We start from the raw sequence: 22,002 nt of genomic DNA on the forward strand, positions 1-22,002 counted from the left end.
GACAATGTCCTGGCCATCTGTAAAGGGCAAAGGAAGAACACATGAGCTTCTTGAAACAGTAGCATTAGGTCTAGGGTTCATTTTGTAGTCAAGAGGTGTATAGGGCTGCCCTTTGCCTGTCATATGCACTGTCACAATCAGCGTCTTGTTTATTTTGTTATTTAGACTGGCCTTCAAGGCTAGCATATAACATCGTTACACTTCAAACAGGCAGAGCTAGGTGACTAACTGACAAATCGCATGTGGGAATCCCTTCTTGGGCTTGCTTCAGAAGATTATTGCCCCACCAGACTGCAATGTCATAGACATATCATATTACCCGTTTAGTGGGAATGTCAATCCTCACGGTATCGTCGCCGCTACATGTATTCCCCTCACCCCCAGCTTGGAGGCAAGCACGACTTAGAGATGAGCTTAGCTTGGAACAAGTTGCTACCGAGGTTTTTCATTGGCGCTTTCGAAGACTCGGTCGTTCTTATGAAACTTTCAGAACGCCTGTATGACCTAATGCGAGGTTCGCGGCCTATTTTGTTGACAAGCTACGGTGGGCTCACCTGGGCAACCCAACCTTCACCCACAATACAATCCACAACGCAATCAGCATCAACTCGACTACACCATAACTACCCTCCTCCTACATGGAGCTCTACTTCTGCCTATTCTTGAAATTTCAAATAGATCTGTACCACTACTGGGGTCTGCCTCGCTATCATACCAGATATGGCTACGGCAGGGCCTTCCCAGGCCGCACCTAATGCAGAACACGCTTTGCCTCACGAGACTACACCCAAACAGCGTGACCAAATTCGTCTCGTATTTCAGGAAGAGTTCCGTGTCCCTGTTGACCAGAAAATTAACGTCGAGACCACCATACTCTACAACGCACTTTCTACCAAGCGACACGCCGACATCGACGATCAAGATGACGGCTCCTTCCACTCGGAAGTCCTCAAAAACTCAATCGACCTCCTCCAGCGATTCTACAGATGCGCGCCCCTGTACCTTAAGGTGGACTCGGGCCATAGGCAGCGCAACAACAACTTCTTCGCCAAGGATATCTTCTGCAGGACCTTCTGCCCCGACATCGATGGCTTTGACAATAAAGACAACCCCCGTGCCTGGCTCGACGTTTTCCACTTCTTCCATGCCATGAAGGAAATATGGGACAGAAGCTTATTTGGAGGTCGCGAAGTGTCCGAAAAGGAAAGGATCGCGGCCATGTGCTACACACACGGAGACGTCACTCGAAAGGGTCCGACTTCGTCCAGAAAAGGTGCTCTGCTGTGGGAACTCATGGGTCTGACGTCCAAGGCCGTGGACAAAGAAGGAACCAAGATTTCTGAGACATGGTGCGTCGAAGCCGCGGTCAGGATCGGGCTCTGGCAGAAAAGGCTCAAGGAAGACAAGGACTCGCTGTTCCGTCTTCCTATTGATGATGACTGGGGAAACCACACCGACGATCTCCTTCCTGAGCGCGACGAAGGTAATACTGATTTATGCCGTTTCCATGGAGAATACTTACTGACGTGACTCAATAGACGCGATGAAACTTTTCAAGGACTTGGAGACAAAATTACGCAACTTCTACGTAAAATGCAAAGAGCAGATGCCCGAGCAAGTCACGGTCCTCCCTGTTATCGAGAATCCTCGTGCCAGAACGACTACCCCCGAGATCATCAACCAAGAGGATGGCACTCGCGATCAAAAAGACCCAGAGATGATCCAGAGGGGCGGTGCCAGTGAGCGATCAACTCCAGAGATGGATTTTCCGCGCATGATCAGCCGAGAGTTCATCCCACGGACGACCAACCGACGATACCCCATCCTGCAGAGATCCTCGCCACAGCATACGATCCCTCAGAACAAGATTTTACAGAGCACGAGCCCACAAAGAAGCATCCCACCTACGCCCAGCCCACGGCAGGCCATCCCACAAAAGAAGGCCTTCCCACACAGGGCGTACCAACAGGCAGCTTCACGAAATATTATCATTGAGGACCCAAGGAGATTCACAGCTCCTATTGATCCCACATCTATCAGTCTGGACCAGGCCAAGGAGCTCATCACCAACGTTCTCCGCGCCAACGGCCAGGAGCCCGACTGGGATCCGGAGCTGCCGCGCATGGTGATCAGGGCTAATCCTTACAGACGTTGACCACGTCTCGCGGTGGTAAAGTCGTACCGATGGATGAATGATGACGGCTGGATGATTGGATGGAGACGAAGGCAGCCAGCCATTTGTAGGTTGGAATAACGATGAAGATGGTTGTCCGTTAGGCTTAGGTCAGGAGAAGAACATGTTTCAGGTAGTCACTTGAGTACTTGTACAACTACAGCATACCTGGAATAAGAACAAGTTGAAAAGAAGGAGAGCCCGTGGGTGGTTATATGTGTCATCATTGTCTTCATTTGCGCATCGCTATCCAAGTGTGAGAAAGAGATATCTTCAAGTCGTATGCCTCATCTCTCACGTCACTCCAAATGGAGTGATCGTGCCGAGAGAGGGCTTTGTTCAAAAACGCTCACTGATGGAGTCCCGTGGTCCCGGAACTCATGCCCATGTCATGCCATGTACCGTAGCTCCTCGCCAACCCGTCTCAGGCTATGACACGCCGACCCTCTAAGGGCGGCTCATTTCAACCAAAGACGGGTAGCTGTAGCTCAATAATTCGAACACTGTATCTTTACAACAGTGAAACCGTTGTGCTGTACTGGGGCCAGGTAGCCCAGCACAGATCCGACCGTTCAAGCAACGCCTCTTCACCGACCAAAAGACATTATTTAATCCGCCGAAGCCCTCCTTGCCTCCTGGTAGACCTGCCACCTCCGGCGGTCCTGGTGGAAGTCAAGAACCAGGTCCACCAGCGCCTGGGCCTCCCTCTCGAGCGCGTCCAGCTCCGCCCGGCTGCTGTGCACCGTGCCGCCGTGGCTCCTGGGCCGGCGGTACGCCGCGAACACGATGCCGCGGTTGACGCGGGCTCCTTTCTGCGCGGAATTCCTGGTTCCCGCAGCCGCCTTGCCTGCTGCCACGGCCGAACTGAATGACTGGCGCACCGAGATCGCACCTTCCATCTGCGTCACCAGCCGGGACGCGGACGCGGACGCCGCGGCGCTTTTGCCGCTCTCCGGGGCCGACGCCCGCCGGGGCGAACCCCCTTGCTCGTCCTCGTCGGACGCCGTGTAGTAGGAGCGGGCGTAGCCGCGGGCGAACTCGTTGTCCTGGGCATCTGACTTGCGGTACTCGATCCAGCCGTCTGTGCCCTCGCGCAGGATCTTGCGGTGCGCCCTGGTGCCTGCGCGGAAGGGCCCGTCCAGCGTGTTGAGCCCGTAGGCGGCGAGCAGGCGGCCGGCCATGGCGGTGCGCGGGCCGGGCCCAGCGGACTCGGGACAGCAGTCTGCGATGTGGTGGTAGTCGTTGCTGCTTGCCTCAGACGGCGGAGCCTGTAGGGAGTGGCGAGGTGTCGAGTTCTTCGTGGTGGGGCATTCGGATATCGGGGAGTAGAGGATGGAGGGCGGCTTTGAGAAGGATGAGGTGGGCGAGGAGAGCGCGGTGCTGGGTATCGAGGAGTGTCGAAGTGTTTCGCTTGGGCGGTGGAGGTGGAGCATTTCTTTTGGCCAGAAATTGACGACATAGAGGAAGTCGAAGTCGTACTTCTTGGCGATACGGGCTGCTTGGAAGGCAGCGACCTCATCTGGAGCGAGAGGGCCCAGCATATTGCTGCCTCGTCTGCTGGGAGAGAATGGTGGAGACCGCATGCCCGGAGGCAGCACTGGTGGAGGAGGTGGCAGCCTTAGGGGTGGATTTGACGGCACTTTGGTCCTCACTTCAGCCAGGTCATCAGCCGTCAAAGCGAGGAAGTCTTGGACTCTAGGTTCCTGGAACACGGTTTCCGACTTCGGGCTGGCTGTGATCTGGGGATCATGTATGTATGAGTCTCTCCAGTCGTCGTCCAGTAATGCAGTGCTGGAGATAGTGGCCACTGTCGCTCGTCTAGATGGGACCGTGGATATCGAGGCACGCCTGAGATCGCTACTCGTCTTTGGCTCACTTAGTACGGAGTCGCGCTGTGGTATCATATCAGGTGAAGGCTCTGGTGTAAATGGGCTAAGGATGGCGGGTGGTAATCGTCCACGTGTACTGGAAGGCGGTGAAGGAAAGTTGAACTCATCCTGGTCAGAGGCAGGAGGCGTCTCGACTTTGACTGCTGGATAAATAGGCAATGCTTCAAGGAGATGTCGTTGGGCTACCTTTTGGTCTTCTGATTTGGTGGCTGTTGTATCCGCAGATGGGGACTGAGAAGAGTGAGATGTAGGCTTGTCGGTGCTTGTTGTTCCACCAGGGAGATGCAGCTGGATTGGTCCACCCGGTTTTCTGTCGTGTCTCCTGGCAAGCAATGAAGAGGTCCGACTGGGAAGATGAAAAGCAGCAGTGGTCGAGGGGCCACTTCGGCGCCTCTTGTCGTTCATATCTCGTGTGTCGAGATGTGAGAGCCGGCGGCTGTTTCTTGCAGAATCAGAAGAGCTGGCACGAGCGACTGAGATAGGCGACGGAAGCTCGAACTCGTCACGGGCGTGCATGCGATTTGCCTTAGGTCTTATGAAAGATGGAGGGGGGAAAGTGGTCTCCTGCAATGGGGAGTCCGGCTCTGGCTGCGCAGAAGCGGGGGGAGCACTGCCGTTTATGTTGGACGCCGTCGTGTCACGGGCAGGTGCAGATTTCCGCTTGGAGAACAGCCTCTCCAGCCTGTCCAACCCATTGGCCATGATGGGTGGAGGGGAAGGGGGTCTCGGTGGTTTCGTGCGTAATCTATATTGTCAGCTGCATTCAATACTCACGGAGCTAGCTGGCGCAGTGCATTGCAGCGCAGCGCCTAGCAGTAGCCAATCTCAATGGAAGTGCAGCACCTACAGGGCGGAAGATTATGTGGCTGTCGGAAGCGTGGTTGTTGGTGGAATGAGGCCGTATAAACGTTCAATGATATCCTTGTTCGATCGACAGTGGGCGCTCAGCCGAAGGCTGAGATGGGGGCGGGCTTGACACCACGGCGGCGTCAGTGGAAAGGGGAGACGGGCTGCCTGCCCTCGAACTTGTCTCTGGCTCTCGTGGCCAAGGGTAAGCAGTAGCGAGCGTCTCACAGGAAATAGTGTGCGCCTTCTCGACACTGGCCTCGGAGAGACAGATACACAGCGGACAGAGCGAGGTTGTGCAAGATCTCAGAGAAGAGACGCGAAGCTCATTTCGAAGCTCATGAATGAGCTGGGCTATAAAGGTGTGAGAAAGTCCCACTCGAGGGCCTGAGAGCCCGACCTTCTGAGCTCTATTGAAGAAAATGGCGCGAGAACAGGACACCCCTTGTAAGGGGATTGTGCTCAGTGAACGGCGAGGAGTGTTGTTCTGTGCCAGGTGACAAGCTGGTCTTGGTGTCCCCCGAGGGCTTTAATGTGAGATGTCCAGGCTTGGGTGAGTCCTCCAATGACAGTGCTGCTGTTCAAGATTCTACATCAGCCCATGAATCAGAGATGACAGTGCCGGGGTGACCAAGAGGCGGGTAGGAAGAGGGAGCAAGGAATATCTTGACCCATCATGTGATCAAGTGAACGGTTTTCACCGGAGGTCAGGACGATCATGCTGTCAATAAATGGGGGCCCTACCTTGGAACTTTGTGGACGAGAAGCTCGGATCAAGCGAGGCAAGCAGTCGGGTCAAACCTTTGTTGGACAGCCTGGACGCAGTCTGAACGCGGTGGCATGCGTGTCAAAGAAATTCGCGTCGACAGAGAACATATATGCCACAGTCTACTCAAGGTGAAGAGCGAAGCTGCTGTCAAAGGGAAACGTCGGGATCGATATTGTTCAGGCGATATTGTTCCGTCCCAAAGTGACCCAAAGTGATATTTAGTTCCAACCCTCGAGTTTTCCGCGTGCCTAATAGATGGGGCGGGAAGGAGACGTCAGGAGGAAAATGTTACCTGACCATGAGGCTGAGTGGGTGTTTGCGTGGGCAGCCCCATGTTCTATGCACAACTGGCATACTGCGAACAGGGTCTATGTACCTATCACCGGTACATGCAGGTCGAGCTTGTTCGATGCGAAAGCATGTTTTAGCGCGGATGGATGGATGTGGCAGGAGATCGCCAGAAGGATATTGGGACCAACACCGGCCCAGACATGAAACATACCTCCCTCCCTTTCCTGAGCTGCGGTTCTCGTTGCTTTGGCTACGCATGGCTAGCTCAGACTAGCCAATGACCCATGAATCTGCAGGTCTGGCGGATATCTTGCAGTTGATCGTGATGGACAACAGCCTGGGCCAGGTCACTCGGAACCGAGCCGTGGACCGGAGACTGGAGGTCGTCCTGGCTGGCCTGGCAGCTCTGAGTGACGAGAAACTAGCACCGAGCAACCGAGCACCAAGCGCCGGTGTGGATCGGCCATTGTCGGTGGAGGGCCCACCGTCGATGCCAATGGGACAGGCTGGGCGAACCAGTTGACATGTAGCCTAGCGTAGCTGTCACGGTCCACCCGGCGTTGCTCATCCACACGTCAAAGGTCGGTCAAAAGGAGGAACGGAACACACTGGGTGCTGGACACTGGACGACAATAAAGCAAGCAAGACGAGGATTCCGTCATCAAATCTCCGATGGCTTTGCTCACGAGGCCGATGCTGGTCGAGCCACCCTCCATCTTGGGGAACACATCGAGTCTGCTGGACAGGCACGACAGGCTGGACAGGCAGAAGCAGGCCATTGTCGTCTTGGATGCAATAAGAAAGAAAGTGGCCAGAAATGATCAAGGTGTGATCTTTGGAGGTGCACGGACTGGAGAGGGAAATAAGTTGGCGGGGCCAGAAGCGGCCCGCTCTGGCCGCTGCAAAGAACCATGACCGAGTCCACGGTCCCTTGTCCACCAAAAAGTATCGTCGACCGCAACCCAATTTTGGCCACATTCCTTTGATTCCCTCGCCGGCTCCGCCGAAAGCATCTACACACAGATGAACAATTTCTCTAGAGTGCAAGAAGGAAACACGCCAACAGGCAGACGACTTCAAGCTGCCTTGGGGGCCAGGCAAGCGAAGACAGGAGAGAATATGCCTCTCCCTCGTCGTCGTCGTCGTCCTCCTCCTCTTCCTCCTCATAGACCCGCGATGAATGCTAAACCAAGTCGAACCATCATAGACGCCCTGGCACAAAGAACTCATTTACTGCCACAAAATTGAGAGCATCAAACCGGCTCATGTCAGCATTGCTTTAGTCGCGGTCCAGGCCGGCTCTCCTTTTACCCCCACTGGTTGGTTGCCACCACCTGTGAGATCAGAGCTCAGATCTGACAGCTTCATGACTAGGTGGCCTGTATAGCAACAAGCCCGGCCTGAGTCTAGCCAGACACCGGCCAACGGGTCCTTGCTTCCCGTTCATTTCCAGAGAAGAGCGGCCCGATTCATCGTTCGCATAGCACAGCGCAGCACAGCACATCACAGCACAGCAGAGCACGACAGAAACGACAGCTGGACAGCTGCCACTCTGCTTGTTGTGTGCTGCACACGGATGAGACCCGCAGCCGTCACTTCTTTTGGCCCCCCCCCCTCGCTCGAAAGCTCGCTTCGTGCTCGTTGCTTCTTCCACACATACGCCGACCAGACACACATCTTGGAAGCCCGACGTATCGATCGTCGATACCCTGGCAGATCCCCCGGATTGTCCCATCTGCTCATGTCCCATGTCCTGCTATGTCCTATGCCTCATGCTTTCCCCCCAGGCCCCCCTGCCCCCTCCATGCACGACAGGCTAGCTGCTTTTCTTTGTATGTCTCAGCCGCATCAACAGAGCTCGAACGTTCTATCATCCCACCGGGCAACACTCAAGATTGATGACGTCCCCAGACCCTGCAAGTCTAAGACGGATGACCCTGTCTCGAGACCTGGCACCCTGGCACCTGGGCAAAGGAGCTTCGGAGCCGGCGTAACTCCACGATGCAGCTGGCCGCATCGAGCCAATGGCCACCATCCTCAAGCGAGGGGGCTTCCCAGGGCCGTGGTTCAGAGACGTATCACTGCATCCGAGCTGCCCCTAGTCAAGCTAGCCCGGGCCGGCATCCAAGGAAAAACCCCAGGGAATACTGCATACTGCCAGCTGTTGCCAGTCGACGCCTCAACTCCAACAATCAGCATCGTTGTCGTCTCGTCGTATGACTACTCCCTCACACCACTGTTTTTCTTTCTTTCTCTCAAGGTTATATATCTCTCTCAAGACATGTCTTGTCGAAATGGCAAAGCTTGTGATGCGGGTCTCGCCTTCCAACTTGCACGGACTCTGGATCTACTGCACCGGGTGACGGATGCCCTCCGATCACTGCCACCTTTTTGCTTTTCCCGCCCACCAGCGACCTTCCCGTCCTGTCTGTGCTACGGTGATCTTTTCTCGCCTCTTCTCCTTTCCTCCCTCAAGTCCGGGCTACCCTGACAAGAGAGCTGCGCGGCTCTGATTGCCCCCGTTGGAACAGCTGTCACAGTTTATTAACGTCTCAGTGTGATATTATATCATATAGACATCTGTACACCAGTCATGAATTAACTTGACGGCACGAGGACAATTCAACGGATATTGCGATCATGTGGACTCTTCCTTATATATTTCAGCGATAGCAAAGATATCGAGGCCTGTTGTCGCACAAAGTCGAAACCCACACTCCCCACCCCAGCTGTGTGCAACACCACCAAGTCCCCGGCTCACAAAGCAGTCTCCACCTCTATTTTCCATGCCCGGTCGGGTCGATACCCCTTGCCTACAGGTCCAGTCCGCAGTGAGATGCCTTGCTGTGTCCTGTGTTGATTTCCCCCCACCGGATCGTGCGTGCATGCGTGCATGCATGTCTGCACAGCCTACCCGCAATGCACCAGGCGGCTATTCCTAGGCTTCTTTCGGAGGCTCACATATCAAGCACAGAAGGCTGCGTGTCTCACCACACTGCAGTTTCATGCACTTTGGGAAGGTAGGAGGGGTGGTGTGCAAAGGTCTCGCGGAATGGACCGAGACTTGCATTGTCTCTTAGTCAACGATAGAAAAACCTTGCGCAGTAGGGACTTCAACTCCTCCCTGATTAGGCTCTATGTTTATCCACCATGCGGTTGAGTGACCACATCCATCTGAGACTGTGGGAGGCTCATACGCAAGCTTGTTTCCAAGTGACTGGGCCTGAAGCGGGCTGCATCCATTTTTCAACAGTACTTGTCCATGTCGTTGCTGTCCTCGACAAAGCTGACATACTCCTCCCTGAACTGGGGCGGTAGGTAGACTAAGGACACCGGTGAATCCATGTACTCAGCATGCAACACGTGCCAAGTCGTTATCTCCATCCGGCTTGTGAATCCATCGACCCTTCGCAGTATGCCTTCGGCGCGGCTCTAGGAGCGAATCACATCGTGACGGCCTCCGTATTTACCACACAAGTTGTCCATCAGCTGACTTCCCCGGCAACAAGTCAGCGTTTGAGCCGCACGACCCCTATCCCACGTAATACTCAGGACGCTTTCACCTCAGTCCACAGCTTCTTGAAATCATCCAGACCCATCGTTGCCTGTACGCGCCTTTTATCCCATGTCGCAAACCCAGCGACCCGGCAAGTCTCCAAACTTAGCCGCGTGTTACCGTCGTCTAGCCCAAAAAGCTCTGCAGTCTAGCCCCAAACCACACCACATACTAGATGGGACCTGATCCACCGCATCCACAATGAACTCTAGCCGCTCGCCACTGTCGCCCTGCTGCCGGTGTCTCTGCTCCCTTGGGAGGTCCGGGAGCTGAAGTACCCGCTGCGCCTATGCAGGGCAGAGAGTACCGCTTTACTAACTGGTCGTACACAGGCGTGCCGTGGAGAGTTTTCTGGCCGCCTTTTCATGGCACGTCCAGCAAGGAACGCAGGGCGGCGTCCGCAAGGCCGGGGTGCTCCCCCATATAGCGCACAAGGCGGTCGGCATGCGCGACCAGCACGCGAAACTCAGTCTCCCTGGCAGGTCTCGCGCCTGTCCCCGAAGCGGCGCCCCGCTTCTCCCCGGCAACCAGGCAGAGCGCCGCGCACAGCCGAGTGACTAGGTAGTCCGCGTGGTCAATATGCTGCGTCTCCCACGGTTCAAGCGCGGCGAATAGCCGAACCCGGTGGCCCCGGTGGCGGGTCGTGTCGGTGTTGCTAAAAGCCGCGACGTCTTGCGCCGCCCAGGGCACGGCGCGGCGGCACCGAACGAGCGAAGCTGCGTCTTGGATCACGCGTCGGCGAGGTAGCTGACGTTGAGCAGCGTGTCTAGCTCGAGGATGATATTGTCTAGCAGCTCCGGTGCCAGAGATGTCAGGTGGCAGTGGTTCTCTGAAGGAGCGCCAATGACTTTTGTTGATCTCATTGTATTATTCGCAATGTGGTCTTGTGTTGTTGTGTTCATTGATTGTGGAGGTGATTGGGTTCGACCATTCTACTACTTTTTCTTGTGAATAATTCAATATGGAAGGATTTCCCATCTAAGATATCCGGAAAGAACGAGTTCCTATGGAAACAGCGAAATAAGTAGCCTGTATCGATGATCCATGCACGACTGCGGCCTACAGCACCGCAAGACCAAATGACTACTATCCGTGATGGAGCGGCATGATAATCAGTTTCGATGGTTCTATTTCAACTCGGCCTCTTTCGAATTCCAATTTGATCAGCGAGGCATAGTATCAGAACGCTGTGTTATCTATGCTTAAGAGCCGCTGCGACATCCGTGATGAAAATTTGAGCAGAGCCCCTAGGACCATGACCATGAGCACGCAAGTCAGCCCCAAGATACAACACACGTTGAATACATACGAAAGTCTTCTGGAAGTTGGCGTTGTGCTGGAGCCGCTCCGTAGCGAGGCCGATATGCTTCGCGGCCAACACTAAAGTGACGAATACGGTCGCAGCAGCCATCTGCGCAAGGTGATCGCGATAGAAGCTGCTGTAGTTATTGCAGCCACGCTGATACAATCAATAAAGGGGGGGATGAGTGGAGCAGTTGATGGTGTTGATCCGGGAGAGGTAAATCTCAGCGCGGAGGAAGCGAGGGTGGACATTTTCTGGCTTGTGACCATGAAGGAGCTCCCTAGCCAAGTCTTTCCATTCTGCCCACTCAACCGTTGTGTTCTTGGCTTTTGGAGGCAAAAGACGCCCTTTGTTTGCGAGGAAGAAGTCGTTTTCCAAGGAATTAGACAGGCATATGTATAGAGAAATCCCAGAGCGACTTTCCAAAGGTCATTCCTACACGAAACCACTGGAGGGAACCGGTTGCCCCTATCGGACGCTGCCGAAAGTCCTAGGCATATACAGCCATAGGGGCACTTTATCTTTTTTTTTTTGCCAGAACACTGGATCAATTAGTATGGACTTGGGAAAGATTCTCCCGTCTTTGTCCCAAATTAGATGCAAATCCATCAGATCCACGACGAGATCATCCCGGCCTGCAGCGACTTGAAGATGCAGTTGCCGAGGGACATGCTTTGCACCAGCCAACCATAGATGATTCAGCATTTTACCAAGCGACCTAAAGAATGTTCTTTGCGGAAAACCGCTGATGTGTCGTTGCCTGGACCAGCGACTAGCTGCTTTCCAGTGGCCTCATAGGAATGATAGGATGCTGGCAAGATATCTGTGGCATCATCCCAGGTCCCGAGTACCTAGTCAGAACTTCAATTCTTTGAATACACTCCAGATTGATAGTGACATACCGGCCAGATGATGGAATCTCTTGATTACTGAGCCATGTAAGCTAGAGTCTTTGAGCATGGGTATCACCACTTGCTGTGTCGGTCAGCTGTGTGCAGATGATTAGCGACCTGGCTGTCGTGTCCTTGATATATAGAGGGACGAACCAATGAATCTATTTATTTGGGGTACGTATCTAAACCCGTGTCTGCATCTCATTGGGTCAAAACGCGTTCCAGCCTGACCCCCGTCCCCCCGAATAATTGGATTACACACGTGGTGCGGCAGTGCCAGGCTGACTTCCTGCCCCCACGTGGTACAGAAAAGTTCATTGTCCGAATTATTTGACAGCCCCGCCGACTCACAGCTGAATCTTTAGCAGGTCACTGATACCTATCCTAAGCCCCTGTGCCTTTCCGACTCCGTACTTCGCCAGCAGCCCCGGATATTCCAGAGCTTGCGAATTAGGCAATGTGAAAATAGAAATCGACACGCTCCGCGTAGCGTACATACATAGCAAGTTACTGCCAGTCAGCACAACAGACGGGGTACTCAAATATCCCTTCAAATCGAGGTCAAGATGGCGGAGAGCCAACACGACAACAGCAGTAGTGTCAACGTTAAGCCCCGCGTCTTTCGGGTTCGAAACCTTCCGGCACACGTGGATCGGCTATCTGCCGTCGAGCTTCTGTGTCAGTCTATCAACGGTATCACGGCGCAGGACGTACGGCTCTCTTCGCTAGCGTACGACGTGGACGTTTGGTCATGGCTGCGGACCAAGACGGCTACCATTACTTTACGCATGATACCTCCAGTTCTCACTTCGATCCTCAACGATGGAGAATGTACTATCGCAGTACCAGGGCTTGCAAAGCCTCTGATCATCGACCACCACTTCCAGGGCATAACGCCGCTAAACCACGTGCCCGATGATGAACACAAGTATGAGTAAGTGCCGTTCACCCACCTAGGTAGTCTCTCACGAACCCTGCATATGGCTTATTGCTTGTTGGTTACTAACAATGTTGTATCTTTTGTAAGTTGCCTTATTATATCAGGGCTTGCCAGTCATCCCTTTGGCTCATGGCAGACCCACGGCCACGACAAGTCCTTTATGTGGATTAGGGACGAGCTTCCACAGAGGTTACCTGGTGTCCGCTTCCTGTCTTATGGATATGACACTTCGCTTTGCGACAGCACGTCTTTTCAACTCATCCCAGACTTGGCGATCTCACTGGTCCAGACAGTGAAGGCCATCGGCTGTTCTGCACCGTCGGCGAAGCCCCTGCTCTTCCTTGCTCACAGTCTGGGTGGAGTAGTTCTGAAGCAGGCGCTAATTATTCTGGCTGGAGGAGGGAATCAGGAGAGATCGGTTCTTGCGAAGATAAAGGGTGCTATCTTTTTTGGTGTCCCGAGTCAGGGCATGAGTATTCCAGACATTTTCGAGATGTTGGGAGATCAGCCGAATGTTGCTTTGGTGAAAGACCTCTCTAATCTATCAGATTTCCTGCCTAGACTCGATGAGCAGTTTGGAAATATTTCCTATCTCCAGAGGCTTCAGTTCTTCTGGGCGTTCGAGACGAAAGTCACGCCGATTGTGGAAGTAAGCCCGCTTATGAACAGAGTCTTCGTGCACAATAAAAGTCGCGGAAATAAAGCTGACTGAACGACAGAAGGCCCTTAAAACGGGAAAGTTTTCACGGACGGGCCCTGGAACCGTGATGGTGTCACGAGAGTCCGCAACCAGAAATCTCTGCCATTCGCAGCCCTCGTTGACCATACAGATAGACGAGAACCATTCTAATATGGTGAAACTCGGGATAGGAGATAGGTATATTGGGATACTTGCGAGCAAATTGAAAAGTATTTGCGCCCTGTGTGAACTTACATTCCCGCAGCTTGCGCCGCAATCGATCCGAAAGCTCACTCAGTCTGAGCTTGCAGATCCGAAAGCATCATCCAACCCACCGGAGAATATCGGCAAGACTAAAGTCCAGCGGAGATCAGATCTACAGCCAGAATGGATGATGCCTGAATTTTGGAATGGCAATGAGATCTTGTCATCTCTCCGAGCCCCAGAACGAGATCGTCGACTGGAGCAGATCAACGAGAAATTAGGAGACACGTTCAATTGGGCTTACGATGATTCATCCGTAGGCCTCAGTGAATGGCTTCAGAAAGGGACCGGAATATTCTGGATCCATGGAAAGCCAGCAAGTGGAAAGAGTACCCTCATGAAATATCTCTACCAGGATTCACGCACAGAGGAACTTCTGCGCGCTGGTGGCTGGCAGTCAAGGGCGCGCTTGATGACAGCAAGTTTTTTCTTTCACCACCGAGGAAATAACATGCAGAAGTCTTTCGAAGGTCTCCTGAGGAGCCTTGTGAGCCAGATCTTGGAACAAGAAAAGACTCTCTTGCCTCTCCTATATCCCATTCTCGCGGATCAATATCAGACCCTCATCAATTCTTCGCGCCTTGACAGCCTCGAAGCGGACATTTGGGCTTTATTAGATCGTCTCAAGATTTCTTGGTCGTCTGACGTCATGAGAGAGGTTGCGGAGACCGTTGCCTTACAAAGAGAATTGACCCAGAACCGACGACTCGGAATGCATCTGAGGCGCATGTTGAAAGACCTTGGGATCAAAATCCAGTCACGACCTATAGACCCATATGAAGAAGCTGAATTTGACGATACTGACTTCATTTTGAAGGCCGAGGTCAAGCAACAACCAAATCAGGGGACAGAGGCGGATTCTCAGTCGCCTGAACCGAGGAATTGGTTGGCGATCCTGCGTAGAACTTTACAGCGCCATTACCAACGTGAGAAAATAAAAACAGATTTACAGGCAAGACCATGGAGCAGAGACAACCTAGAAGACTGCCTTCGTCGACTGATTGGGCAATCTTTATTCAAGATGGACCTCTTTCTCTTTTTGGATGCTCTTGACGAATATGACGGAAGGCCAGAGTTCATCGCTTCGTTTCTGCAGGACCTCGTCCAACAGCCAGTCGATCCCAGCAAACACTCATCGAATCGTATACGGATTCTTTTCTCCAGTCGGCCTTGGAAAGCACTTAACGATGAGTTTGCGGCATGTCCAGGCTTCCAGATTCATGATTATACTGGGAACGACATCATCGAGTTTTGCGCGGCATCCATTCCTTCCGACGACACTACAAAGACTTTCTTATCACCCTTCGTGATGGAAATTGTTCGTAGGGCACGCGGCGTCTTTCTATGGGTTGAGCTGGTGATGCGGGATCTTACGAACATTGTGCTACATAGAGCGCAGCTGCGGGATACCCAGGGACTGGAGCAGGATTTACGCAAGACCCTGGACGGCATTCCGGACGAACTAGATGACTATTACCAGGTTATTGTCCAGCGTATTCCGCCTGGTAATCGTTGGGAAAGCTATGTTGTCCTGGAGACGCTTTGCCGTTCCGACGAAGACATGGAAACAGAAACACTGCTCGCGATACTCAAGTGCTCGTCCGCCAGGTCTCTCGCAGATGCCAAACACAAACTCAACCAGGGTTCACAAACGTCCCTGAACGGGCCAGGACTGGAATGGGGTGAGCGTTTCATCAAAGCCGTGTCGGGCGGCTTGGTGGAAGTCGGTGGTCTCTCCCAAAAGGGAGAACCCATATTGCAATTCATGCATCAGACGGTCAAACAATTCGTCGAAGGCCCTTGGTTCAAACTTCAGCTTCTGGGAAATAACATCGGTCTGTTTATCACTGAAAACGGACACTCCTTCATCGCGAAACATCTTTTCACCCACGCCCTTTTCAAAGACCGCTTTATTCGCCATGCAAGGAAGGCCGAAACCACTATGGGCTTCAGCCAGTACGATTTCTTCAGCACAGCACCAACAGACCACTATTCTTTCTTCACTGGCAATTTCTCTTACCTTGTTCCGTCCACAATCGCAGTGGCAGTTTTCGCCGGATTGCAACTCTGCGTTCGCGACGCTTATGAGGCAGATCCATGCTGCATTCAACAGAACTCACCGAACCTCGTATGGATCGTGCTTGAAGCGGCTACAGCAAGAGGGGTGGGTAAAGACATGGACAGCATCATAAACATGGCGGAGCTCTTGGTGTCGAAGGGTCTTTCGATACATGAGACCGATGACGGTCTCTTGTATATAGTAGAACACATGTGGAGTGCACCCAGAGCCATAAAGCCACTGTTTGAGAAACTGGCTCTCATTCTCGTGGATGCCATTCAGATCACAAGCACGGCCGCAGAGTCGCCCTCTTTCCAAAGCATGTCGACCCATTCCACTACCATTCGCAGCTCAACGTCAGAGACTAAGCTGCTTCATAAAGCTACGCCTAAGTTGATACGAGCGCTGCTCGCCCGCGGTTTCAACCCCAATTCCACAGATGGTCACGGGAACACGCCCATTGACTTTGTTGTGGATAGCTTGCCTTCGCGACTTTGGTTGCGAGAGCAGTACGATATTGTGTCTCAGCTAGTTTGTAATGGTGGTCTCCTATCCTCAACTCGACGATCTCGATGGAATGAATGGGAAAGCATGTGTGCTAGTTCTGGACTGGATACAAGAGTCTTCCGTGAAGCTGGGTTCCCACTCTGGTGTTCAAGTAGGAAACCGGCGAGGAAACATAGATCTTTGAGAATATTTCTACGTGAACTCATTTGATTCTAAATGCAGAATATATCAGGTTCGGATGATATAAGTGATTCTACAACGTATACAACCCCAGTAAATAGCAGCAATCCCACCCGCAGCACACTAAAGTTGGACTTCGACCACACAAACTACTCATAGTTGTGCAGTTCAGCCAATGACTACCTACCATGCTCTCGAGACCTAGTCAGGTAGTATACAATGGGCTCGAGCATATCTGCAGAGTAAAGTACCATTTGCGATCAAAGAGCTGCCGAACTACGACCGCCTAATATGCTTATCCTCGATTTAAATAAAAACACCTGGCAAACGTGTAGCAAGTTACAATCCATCCTACTAGTTTAGTATTCTTGGTTTTGTCCTGGTCTGGCCTTTATTTCTCGCAGTACTACATTCCTCCATCAGGTTTGCAAAAAGTGTGCTTGATGCTGCTGAGTTCATGAGAGCTAGGAGGCAAGAAAGGATATCATAGACTGCATTTGTACTTCCACACACCAAAATTCTATTACACCTGGGCCGGTCTTTCTTATAAATCTTTTCGACACCAGAATATCAATTTAAAGTACTTAACGGTAATGACTATCCTGGTCCTCACTAACTCTTCAAAATCTTGAATTTTACACTCGGCTCCATCCTGACTAAGAGAGCGCAGTCTCGAATGCATGATAGTGTGTTGTAGCAATGAGGACGAGATGTGATGTAAACATACATTCCGGGTTAATCAAGCCAGTAGCTAAAGAGTAGAAATTGCAAAGTCGTCAAATTTCCGACGAAGACGAGGCAAGGATGACCGCCACAAATCAGTAGGAGTACGTGCTGCCTACATCTTGCTTTTTGATACCGAAACAAATCAGATGGGGGCTGTGAAATGGGCTCTGGCTACACAACAGACGGCTGAGGAGGCTGGGCACCCAAAAGACGCCGCAGGTCTGAGGCTCGGTGAGGGGGCCGTTGTCTCAGACAACTAGAGCTTGAGTACTCACACATTTATACCCGCAAGCTTTTTGGCAATTTCTGACCTAGCCCATGTACAATTGTCTACTATTCTATCTGCAATACCTCATATGAGAATACCAGCATAAAAATCCATAATGTCGACATCCCTTCCAGTTTATGATGCACTTACTTCAGACGCCGCGTCCATGTCTCCAACGCTTCATCAACCAGACAGTCAACTGAGCTGTGATGACGTGGGATCGTCTACGATACCTGCAACTTCGGGTCGTCCTGATAGAACTTGCGTCTTGCGATACTGGGCAAGCTGGATTGGGAGTTCGCCGCATGCCTTCTCGTACTGGCTTCCCCGATCATCATGTTCGCAACAGTGTACCCTCACAATGGGCAGCCCTTGCCCCGGTGGCCGTTCAGTATCTCGATCAACTCTCTGCTCTCTGTCTATACACTAGTGCTCAAATCATCAATAGGCGTCATCCTCACCTCATGTATCGGGCAGCTCCAGTGGACGTGGTATTCTGAGATACACCCCCTGACGGACATGCTTCGTTTCGATAATGCAACTCGAGGCGCAGCCGGAGCACTAGGCTTAATCTGGCGGCAGCGATTTCGACGACCGCTTACAGTACTCGGATGCGTCATAATGGTACTCGCCGTTATGATTGATCCCTTTGTACAACAGCTTGTACAGCCTATAGATTGCAGTGTCGAGGTCTCGGGCGATACCGCGTCTGCGAGCTTGCCACGAACTAATTGGTTCGATTTCTATGGTTTGGATCAAAACGCGAGCTCTGTGAGCCCGCAAAAGGCCGTTGAAAGTGTCATGTACAACGCAGTCTTCTCTGCGGGGCAGGATCCTCCCTGGCAGTGCTCTACGGGCAACTGCACATTCCATGTCAACTATGCCACTATCGGAGTCTGCTACTCCTGCCAAGACCGCTCCGCGGACGTTATCCTAAATCGCAGTTGCTCAGAGCCTGATGCGTCCTATGCAAGCCAGCACCCGACATCTGCGACAGATTGCCCTGCCAACTCGAGCTTTTCCGTCGACTCTTCCTTTCACGGCGACAGTTCTTACAAGCCGAGTACCAAGACGGCTATTGGCCCCGATAGAATCCAAGATTTTCTTGCGGTTCTCGCCGACACATATTCCGAACTAGAATGCGAAGCAGAATGCGAACAAAGTGCCTATTTGCCGATTGGTTCCAGAGTTCTTTTTGAATTCCTTCTCGGAGCCACAGCTATCTCCGATGGACGCATCGATTGGACCACTTCTGACAACTCGACATGTAATTCGAATGAGAAGGAGCAATCGTGGGCCTGCCAGGGGTATGGCGCCGCCACATGTTCCCTATATCCATGTGTCAAGATCTACAATGCCACTATCTCCGCCGGTAAACTTGAAGAGAATCTGGTCGCAAGCTCGTCTGACACAGCCTGGGGAAGAATTTATGCTCCCTATCTTAAATTTTACGCCTTACTAGACACTCAATGCTCTGCTCAGAATCAGACATCATCAGTTCAAAACTCGAGCGTTGAAAGCCGATGGATACCATATGATCTCAAGGTAGAGCCGAACGCAGATTACGATAAAAACGTTGATAACCTAATTGATAGCAGTTGTATCTATCTGATTTCAGCAAGCTCAATTATGGGCGGGCTATCCGAGTATTTGAACGGCATGGTGCAGGCGGTTTCATTCAGCTCAGCCACTGACGCGTTAAATGGCTGGACGGAATACTTCCTGTCCGATTTTCAAGGGCCAGAAATCATTCGACATTTTTATAACTGGGGCCACACCGACTTTGAGCATGTTCAGAGCGTTATTGCAAACATCTCCGACTCCCTCACAATCTATATCCGCACACATGGCGGTCAATCGCCAGACATGCCGGGCTTGTCAAGGGATGCGCTGGGGAAGTCGTATCACTACGCAACCTGTCTCCAGGTTCGATGGCCCTGGATCTCGTTTCCCGCTTGTTTAGCGGCTTTGACTACCTTATTCTTCTTGGTGGTTGTCGAAGCCACCGGGAGGCAAGGGACTTGGGTCTGGAAGGCCTCACCATTGGCATGGATTTTAAGGGCCGATGGGCTAGGTAACGAACAGATCTCGTCGTCATCTACTAGAACCTGTGAAGGAATGGAGGAGAGATCTAAGCAAATTGCTGTTCATCTATTTGACGAAGGTCCAGATGGGCCTCGCATTCGTATGGCTGATCTCAAAGATCCGAACTTGGAAGTGCCACATTGACAGTGGAACGCAGCCAGACAGTCGTTCAGAAGTCGACACAGCCAATTTTGGAAAATCGTGCTAGAGATTAGAATATATACCTATATTTGAACGTCAGCAACATCCGGTCATCACAATCAAGACAGTCTGAATTCAAAGAAGATCACAGCAGAATCCCCACCGATTTGTAATAGGTTTTGTCCCAGCAAGGTCTCAAGACCGGTGATTTCGTTAAATCTTTCGCTAGTGGAGAGACCCCATGCGTACTTTGCAAAGCAGGAAGCAAGACTGAGAAGAGTCTTGCTCTGTAAGCCTTGCATTTGCGATGCGTACGTTGGTGGGATCATGAGCAGGGAGGCTGTTCATAATACATAGCTCTATCCGGACTCCGTTCAATTTGTCATCGATATTGAGCACCATACGAGACTATGAGAAAGGATAAATCAGGTTCATACATGTTTGAGAAGCTTATCAGTTAGCAGCGAAGAGCAGACACCAGGAAGACTGTACACAGCGACACCACACGTCGACTCATTGCAATGCGAAGAATAAGTAGTTGATACGGCATTTTTACATTAGTGGATTCCTACAGAATGTTCTAGCTAGTGTTTGCTGCTCTATAGCTTGGCTCCTCCAGCATCCGGATCCTCCTGCCCGAAGATGTTGAGGAAGGCTGTGTGTACTTCGTCCGTCAGGTCGCTAGCCTGCAGGCTGCGGCCCTTCTTGTTGAAGGCGAGCCGAGAGCACTCCTTTGCAAGGAAAACTTTCGGTTAGTCTACTGCTATCTTGATCCTGTGGGTAGGTGATGGGACAGGTGGGTGGTTAGGACTTACTCTCGTTACGGCAGCACCGCCGAAAGCCGCCAGCTGCACAAGCTCCTTCTCATTTAGCTTCCCACCGTGGTCCCAGAGACCGTCGAGGTACGCCGTCCTCCAGCCCAAAAACGTAGCAATACTCCCGGTGAGCGTGTCACCCTGCCCACCGCTCCTCTTCTTGCCGCCCTGGAGGTCGACGGTGAGGGTAGTCTCGCCGTCCGAGATGAAGTCGTTGAAGCCCTTCTGCACGATCGTCACGCCCTCGAGCGCGCGCGCGAGCGCCTCGACCTTGGCCGTCTCCTTCTTGCTCTCATCGCCCTGGCCAGCCGACTCGGCCGCCTTCTGGACCTGCTCCTCGACGCCGAGGGCCTTGCAAAGGCGGCCGAACTCGACGATGTTGGGCGTCAGCACGGCGAGCGGCCAGCCGCGCACGAGCTCGGGCTGCTTCTGCACGACCTGCAGGGCGTCCGCGTCCAGCACCACGGGGGTGCCCTTCTCGCGCGCCGCCTTCACCACCCGCGCCACCGTGTCCTGCATCAGCGGGTCGCGGCCCAGCCCGGGCCCGATGACCAGCACGTGGATGCGCGCCAGCATGTCGATGATGCGCGATGCCACCTTTTCGGCGGGCTCGTCGGACGCCGACTGGTCTGATGACTGCGGGTTGGGGCTCTGCCGCATCAGTGGGTGCACCATCAGGTTGGGCGAGTACGTCTTGATGACGGACGCTGCGCCGGGCGTGCAGATCACGTGGGACTGTAGGCGTGCGGATGCTGCGGTCAGTAAACTAGATCACCCAGTGTAGACCGCCTAGATAGACTATCCAACCCTCGAAGTGTGCTAAGGGAGTAGGATAGGGGAGGGCTGTGAGGAGGCATACCATGTCACATCCCAGCCGTGCGCTGGCCATAGCCGAGAAGTACGGTGCGCCTGTGTAGTCCTCGCTGCCACCAATGACGCCGATACGGCCCAGCTGCCCTGTGTTTCATTTACATCATCAGCCTCAGATTCCAGGTTCCCGGGACTCTGATACCGTCGTTCCCCACGGCCCCATCCGAAGCTCAGCCGGAGCCGGCGGTCTCGGGCGACTCACCCTTGTGGAACTGATCCAGCATGGGCGGGACCAGCTGCCGCACGCGGCCGAGGATCTCCTTGGTTGCGGATGACATATCAGCCTCCATGTGTAGCTTCACGCCTCGTCACTGGCGTTTATATAAAGCTTGGTGGTGAGTGGCGCGAGATTCCCTTGGGCCAAAGTTGAAGTCCGACAGCGGGGTTATGAGCTGCTGTCGTGTCGATGTCCTGGTGATGAACAGGGAAATGATGGCCCAATTGATGAATGACGGCTTAAAGAAGCGGCAAAAAGTAAAATTATCGCGTTCAAAGAGTGAGACTAATGACCAAGCAGACTTAGCAGTGGTTAGGTCAACATGAGGGTATAAGAGTTGTTTGTGGACCATGATGATGTCACCGTTACCGGCGCAAAACGATGACCACCCGCAGAGCTCGCCGGAGCTTTTTCTACGAGCCCATGCGGCAGAATCATGTTCCTGTATTTGGCGTGCAATCAATTTAGCTACCGTAGACACCAAGGCAGATAGACTGAGGCTGTAGCGGCACGGCGAAAATGTGGACAAAA

The 22,002-nt window shown here is 52.8% G+C and overlaps 6 protein-coding genes across 6 annotated transcripts; 3 read left to right on the forward strand and 3 right to left on the reverse strand.

Moving 5' to 3' along the window:
- Positions 1-720: 720 nt before the first annotated feature.
- Positions 721-2,155, forward strand: J7T55_002086 (uncharacterized protein; the record flags this gene model as incomplete). The annotated part of the gene is made up of 2 exons (XM_053133462.1): positions 721-1,483; positions 1,539-2,155. The coding sequence occupies 2 exons, from the start codon at positions 721-723 to the stop codon at positions 2,153-2,155; spliced, it is 1,380 nt and encodes a 459-aa protein (XP_052988645.1).
- Positions 2,156-2,781: 626 nt separating this feature from the next.
- Positions 2,782-4,764, reverse strand: J7T55_002087 (uncharacterized protein; the record flags this gene model as incomplete). The annotated part of the gene is made up of 1 exon (XM_053133463.1): positions 2,782-4,764. The coding sequence occupies one exon, from the start codon at positions 4,762-4,764 to the stop codon at positions 2,782-2,784; it is 1,983 nt and encodes a 660-aa protein (XP_052988646.1).
- A 5,123-nt stretch (positions 4,765-9,887) lies between these two features.
- J7T55_002088 (uncharacterized protein) lies at positions 9,888-10,935 on the reverse strand (the record flags this gene model as incomplete). Its single annotated transcript, XM_053133464.1, has 2 exons — positions 9,888-10,271; positions 10,834-10,935. 2 exons carry the CDS (start codon positions 10,933-10,935, stop codon positions 9,888-9,890), a joined length of 486 nt encoding a protein of 161 aa, XP_052988647.1.
- A 1,351-nt stretch (positions 10,936-12,286) lies between these two features.
- On the forward strand, positions 12,287-16,294 carry J7T55_002089 (uncharacterized protein; the record flags this gene model as incomplete). Its single annotated transcript, XM_053133465.1, has 5 exons — positions 12,287-12,654; positions 12,832-13,309; positions 13,380-14,529; positions 14,677-16,193; positions 16,265-16,294. 5 exons carry the CDS (start codon positions 12,287-12,289, stop codon positions 16,292-16,294), a joined length of 3,543 nt encoding a protein of 1,180 aa, XP_052988648.1.
- Positions 16,295-17,458: 1,164 nt separating this feature from the next.
- J7T55_002090 (uncharacterized protein) lies at positions 17,459-19,037 on the forward strand (the record flags this gene model as incomplete). Its single annotated transcript, XM_053133466.1, has 3 exons — positions 17,459-17,476; positions 17,602-18,735; positions 18,942-19,037. The coding sequence occupies 3 exons, from the start codon at positions 17,459-17,461 to the stop codon at positions 19,035-19,037; spliced, it is 1,248 nt and encodes a 415-aa protein (XP_052988649.1).
- A 1,131-nt stretch (positions 19,038-20,168) lies between these two features.
- Positions 20,169-21,544, reverse strand: J7T55_002091 (carbohydrate kinase; the record flags this gene model as incomplete). Its single annotated transcript, XM_053133467.1, has 4 exons — positions 20,169-20,300; positions 20,385-21,119; positions 21,244-21,341; positions 21,457-21,544. The coding sequence occupies 4 exons, from the start codon at positions 21,542-21,544 to the stop codon at positions 20,169-20,171; spliced, it is 1,053 nt and encodes a 350-aa protein (XP_052988650.1).
- Between the last annotated feature and the right edge of the window lie 458 nt (positions 21,545-22,002).

The sequence above is a fragment of the Diaporthe amygdali genome (assembly GCF_026229845.1).
Source record: "Diaporthe amygdali strain CAA958 chromosome Unknown NODE_37_length_474048_cov_65_229390, whole genome shotgun sequence".
Classification (NCBI taxonomy): domain Eukaryota; kingdom Fungi; phylum Ascomycota; class Sordariomycetes; order Diaporthales; family Diaporthaceae; genus Diaporthe; species Diaporthe amygdali.